Here is a 6,000-nt window from a genome sequence, read left to right on the forward strand (position 1 = left end):
GATTTTAACACTAGAAACGCCAGGGGTCGTTGTATACCTAAAACCACCAGCGGGTCAAATTGACCCATGCTCATGACTTCTGTTTTGATATGGCTAAAAAAATGTGACTGTATTATGCCACTGTCTTCACAAAGTAATGTCTAAAGTCATGAAATTATTGTTTTTTTAGTCATCAATTATCTTTTTGTCCTGTTGTTTTATGTTCAATGCTATTTTAAGCTGTCTACACTAATCACTTGTCTTAACGGTGAATATAAGCTAAACGAGCCTGCCGTGACAACGAGAATTAGAAGGAAATAAATACATATTTGGGTGGTGTAATATTATAATAAAATGTCATTAATCGCATATTAAGATAACCCATCTTATTTAAATTATTAAAATACCCTAGACAAAAATGAGCAATAATAATTCACTGCTCCGCACTGGATGTATGATGCAACGACAAATTCACGTGCACAGTTTCACCTAATTAATTATTAATTTGTTTAGTTGTATAATTTATAATTTGAACAAGAGAACAACACCAATAAACTTTGGGTAATCATAAAACACATTTATTCATTACATATTATTAATAATTTAATAAGAAGGCTTATATTGACATTAATATTTTGTTTACATCTACCTTGCAAATATATTTTTTGCTATAAAAAAAAAAAACAGGTTAATCGATAACAATTACAATTTTAACAATATTTCAAGTGTAATTTATAAGATTTGTTATATTTTGAATCCAATATTTATTTGTAAAAGGCATTAAGTTAATCATACTGATTTCGAAGTTAAGGATTCATTAGTTTGAATATACATTGAACCAAACACTATAATACCATCTTAGTTGATAATTCAATATACTTTATTTTAGACAAAACATGCATGTTTCGGTGGTGACGGCACATTTTCGGTAGTGACAGTAATGTTTTGGTAGCGAACACATCACATTACAGAATTTTAACTCACATACTAAAACACTACTAAAACATACTAAGATACTAATGATTTGCATAACTGTACTAAAATTTTGTTTATTTCCCCCAAATAAATGATTACCGGTATGTGTTCCCTTTTGTCACTACCAAAACAATGATGACATGTTTCGGTGATGACTGGTTTGGTAGTGCCAATTTTAGATACTTTTGAGCCTGGTTCAAAGATGATAACCAGCACATGGTTACCTACACAGTTACCTAGCACAGTTTTAGTACACACATAAAAACTAAATTTGATGGAATAACACCCAAAAAAGTTTGCTTAATTGCAGAGAGAAGGTGTTTGGTAGTGACGTTCCTTAAAATTACACACAGATTTTCAGACTTTTGAACACATTTCCTTCAAAATGATGGTACCTATTTACATTGAGAGAGGCTATGAGAGAGAGGGACACAGGGATATTTCCTGATCAAAAATGTAGGGGTGTGGTTAAAATCAGTCTCAGCCAATGGACTAAAACACACACTGTATTGGTCGTGAAATAAAAAATGCAGGACACCTTTTTTTACATAAACTTTCATGATTTAAAAGTAAATGTTTTTTACTTCACTTTTTAAAGAATGCAAAAATATATTTTTAAAAACAACAATGGATTTTTTTTTACAAAACATTTCAATATCATTTTCACAAGTTGAAATTTAGGAGTTAGGAATCAGGACAGCCACCTCCCAATTGAAAGTACCCAATAAATGATGATTTTATAAGCTTACTGATATTTTAAATATTATAGTGGGATTCAATAGATAATAGAAGAATTTTTGTAAACATCAAACATTTTAATACTTAAATGCTTTTTAAATGTGTTTTTTGGTTGTGTGGATTCTGTAGAATGGCCCATATAGGTCAATTTGACCTGCTGGCGGTTTTAGGTATAAATGCCCCGTTTTTAATCTGGTTTTATCATTTACAATCCCCTGTTGTTAAACAATTTTATTAAAAGTCAGTGACTGGGAGACTTGGATATTTTATTGAAAATCTACATTTGAAAAACAGCCATGGGTAAATTTGACCCTGTGGCGGTTGTAGTGTTAAAACCACTTCATCTCAAATCAATATCTCTTATTCTGAGTCCCCATAATTATTTATGTGGTGAAATATCGTGTAATAAGTGGTATGACTGTACCGCATCCCTTAAATGCCCCTCTAGTTTGAACTTGCCGCTTGCTAGCAACTGCTTTCTCTGCGGAAGCTTTTCGTTTGCGTTTAAAGAGCTAATATTTCGACTCGGATCAATATTTCATGTCTAATTATTTACTAATTATTTACTTTGCAAGTAGCCATGTAATAAGCATTATTACGGGATTATGTACATCTAGCCGGTTGTTATCGTAGAGTAAACTACTTCCTGATCACCCTGTCAGGGTTTATTCTGCAATAACAACCGGCTGGATGTACATTATCCCTTACTTAACACTACTAATTGTAGGTTAAAAGGTCATTACAACTGTAATTATCTGATATCAAAGATTCAAATATTACTATTTGCATGAAATAGAGATCAATATAAATTAAATTTCACCATGTTGTTTTTCCATTTCTTAGCACCCAACTCTGTATTTGGTCACAAAGATGCACCCAGTGCACAACAGCACTTCAGCGGACCCCACGAGCCATGGAACAGACTCCACCGCACTCCGCCGTCCTTCCCCACGCCACCGCCCTGGCTCAAACCAGGAGACTCAGAACGCAGCGCATCAGTCAGCTCACATGAGAGAGAACGAGAAAGGGACAGGGAAAGAGAACGTGACCTGGACAAGAGGGATTCATCAGTCAACAAGGACGATAAAGAACGGTGTGTAGAGCTGTGTGAATGATATTTACAAAAGAATCACGTGATATTTTTTTGCTAGGAAGAGCTTTTCTTTAAGTATGTATTACAATCAGTTGGTCATTATTGCAGAATAAACATAGGAGGTGATCAGAGGTTTATTTTACATTAATGAACAGCAGACTGTTGATTATCCAAACAATAATGGTCCATTTCACCTCTAGGGAACCTGCTGAGAAGAGGCACCAGAATCACCAATCCCCGATTCCTGTTAACCCCCTCACTCTGTTGGGTCACACTCGGTCATCTGAGCCCTCCCGGAACCACATCTCTTCCAGCGAGCCTCGGGACAAGGACAAGCCCAAAGATCGCGAGAGAGAACGAGAGCACTCAGACTGGAAAGACTCCAACACAGATGAGCACAAGGGGAAGGAGAATCACCACAGTGACAAGGACATTTCCGTCATCCACGATGGCCGAGTTTCTGAAGACAAGCCAGCCAATCGGGTTACAGCGTCACCCTACATGCGGCCAGGCGGCGTAGATCGGGTGAACGGCGGGTTGACTCGAGATGTTCTGGAGAAGAAGGCTGAGATCACCTATGAGAAGAAAAACAGTGAGGTGAAGGTAAAAGAAGAGAGGAAAGAGGAACAGGACGGTCCCACGGAAAGAACACCAGAGCAAAGATCCACGCCACAAGCACCTCCTCCTCCCGCTGCTCTCCACCCTCCATCTTCAATGCCGGTACCCATGGGCATGGCCAGCATGCATTCCTTAAACAGTATCAGTAGTCTGGAGAGGACTCGTATGGTGGCACCCTTTATGGGTATCAGTCCCATCCCAGGGGCGGAGAGGTTTCCCTATCCTGCCTTTCATTGGGATCCCATGAGGGACCCTTACCGGGGACTCGACATCCACCGGAGGGATCCATTAGCTCGGGATCTGCTACTACGGAATGACCCTCTGCACCGGTTAGCAGCGCCGCGGCTGTATGATGCAGAACGCTCATACCGAGACCGTGAGCCTCATGACTTTAACCGAGACCACCCTCACGGACTGACCTTGGAACAGCGGCGGGAACAAGAGCGGGCACACCTAGAAGAGAGGGAACGTCTACACATGCTGCGAGAGGACTATGAGCAGGGCCGTCTGCACCCCATGCATCACCCCGCTTTAGATGGACATCTCCCTCACCATGGTCTCATGGCCCCCGGACTTCCCAGCATGCACTACCCCCGTGTTAGCCCCTCCTCTGCTGTGGCCGCTGCCGCCCAGAACGGAATCCTCAACAAACCCCCCCCCACCGCATCACTCAGTGCCCCACCCCCTCTTATCCCAACGCTGGGAGCACGTTCCACGTCTCCCAGACGGACTACCCCACTCGGCACTGACATTAGAGACAGACCCCCTTCACACACACACAAAGACATCGAGGCACGGTGAGACCCCCTGATGGACTATAATGGAACTCAAAAGCAAGCACTTGAGGCTGTATTATATCGGTGTATAGATTGTGCATTACTGATTTTTGTGTGTGTTGCGTTTTTGTTTTTGTACAAAAGACTGAGATTTTTTTCATGCTCTTTTATCCTGTTCGCTCCTGCGTTGGTGTGTATTCTTAAACATATACAGTACACTGATCTTGAGCAAGTGGACAAATGTTCGATCTCCATTATGGAAAAGATCATTTTGGAATGTACAGGTACCTCAATACATTGACTAAAGGCAAAACTATGTAGATATGTGCAAAGTCTGTGTTTGTCCCCTTCAGGGAAAAAAATGTAAGGTACAAATATGCAAATGGGTGTTATGAAAGCTTTACTTTGAAATGCTGTACATAGTGATCAAAAGGAGAGCGAGTGCACAGGCTCTGGTTTTAGTTTAATGCTGCATATGAATGGTTTTGAAGGATCATATTGTCCAAGAGACCACATCCCTTCTTTCAACTATGCAACTCATGCGTGGGCTCTCTCTGTATCACGTTTTCTCTCTCCTAGAGGACTACCAGTCTCTACTGAACCCTCACATTCTCCTTTCACAGCAACAGAACATGCTTACACATGACTTACCAGATTGTTCCTAGATGAGTATTACTCACACTGAAGCTCAATCTGACAAGCATATTCCCTAACTCTTGATCCAAAAACATGCTTTTGTTCGTCAAGATAGAAAGAAAGAAAAATAAATAATAATAAAAATCTGTGTTGACAATCCTTACATACCTGTATACACAAATGTTTCAGGAACCTAACAAAACCTAAATTCGCTGAATTACCTCTAAATCTGAAGACTGTGCAAACATGACAACACACAACCCTTCATGTCACGAGATGTTTGAGTACAGAAAGCAGGACAATTCCCTATTGGTCTAACTGTGTATTAAAATATGATGTATCTACACAATGATAAAGTGAGTTGTAAGCTATGGAAGTTTGTTTTTAATGAGCAGAGATCTATTTTAGTAGTCCATGGGAGGGATAGTTGTGCGCTTTTAAACTCTGTGAAATTCAGATGTTGTGCAGTGCTTTTTTTTTCTTGCTTTTTTTTATTTTCTCTACTTTTTTGTTTTCTTAAAATCAAACAATAAAATGTCCACTGAAGCAGTAGTGGGTAGTCAATACGTATTGCAAAGAGATTGTAAGACATTTTTTGCTGTTTATCATGTACGTAAAAAAATGAAGTCCTTTCTAGATCATGTACAAAAAAAGGGTGAGGCGACAGCATGCTCCTCAGTTTAACTTGTGTTATGTAAATTGTGCCATGTTATTAAAAAATGTGAACTAATTTTGTCCTAAAGTTTCTGTTTCTCAATACAATATTTCCCATCATAAAAAGTGCATGAAAAGTTGAGATTTAAGAACTATGTTATACTTATAATCAATACACCTAAGCCAAATCTAATAGTAGCATTTAGAGCAAGCACTAGTGTTACTGTTGCTTATGTTTAGGATTGGTGGTATATAAGTGCTTTTACTTTTCTGAACAACTGATTGGCTGCTCGAGTAGCTACTTTTGCCTGGAGAATAAAATGGGTGGAAAAAATAGATATGCATGTTTTCTTTCCTTTGTGTGCATTTGGCTACCTACCAACACATAAGGAAACTGTAAAAGTGTCATTCCAGAATTGGAGGACATTTCATGTCCCACCTATGAAATTTTCAATAATCTATGTACAATTTACAAAAAAAATGCTGTCACTGTGTAAAAAAACACTTGTCCTGAGACTAAATATAAATAGA

General features: G+C 38.9%; 1 protein-coding gene across 12 annotated transcripts in view; it reads left to right on the top strand.

Moving 5' to 3' along the window:
* The window catches only part of auts2a (activator of transcription and developmental regulator AUTS2 a), a 331,482-nt gene extending 325,937 nt beyond the window's left edge, over positions 1 to 5,545 (top strand). For all 12 annotated transcript variants that reach the window (XM_079600773.1, XM_079600784.1, XM_079600782.1 and 9 more), the window contains 2 exons: positions 2,536 to 2,785; positions 2,986 to 5,545. In XM_079600773.1, coding sequence (XP_079456899.1) covers positions 2,536 to 2,785; positions 2,986 to 4,204 — 1,469 coding nt within the window. In that variant the 3' untranslated portion in view covers positions 4,205 to 5,545. The remainder of the gene's footprint in view (positions 1 to 2,535; positions 2,786 to 2,985) is intronic.
* The last annotated feature ends 455 nt before the right edge of the window (positions 5,546 to 6,000 follow it).

The sequence above is a fragment of the Phoxinus phoxinus genome (assembly GCF_949152265.1).
Source record: "Phoxinus phoxinus genome assembly, chromosome: 23".
Classification (NCBI taxonomy): Eukaryota; Metazoa; Chordata; class Actinopteri; order Cypriniformes; family Leuciscidae; genus Phoxinus; species Phoxinus phoxinus.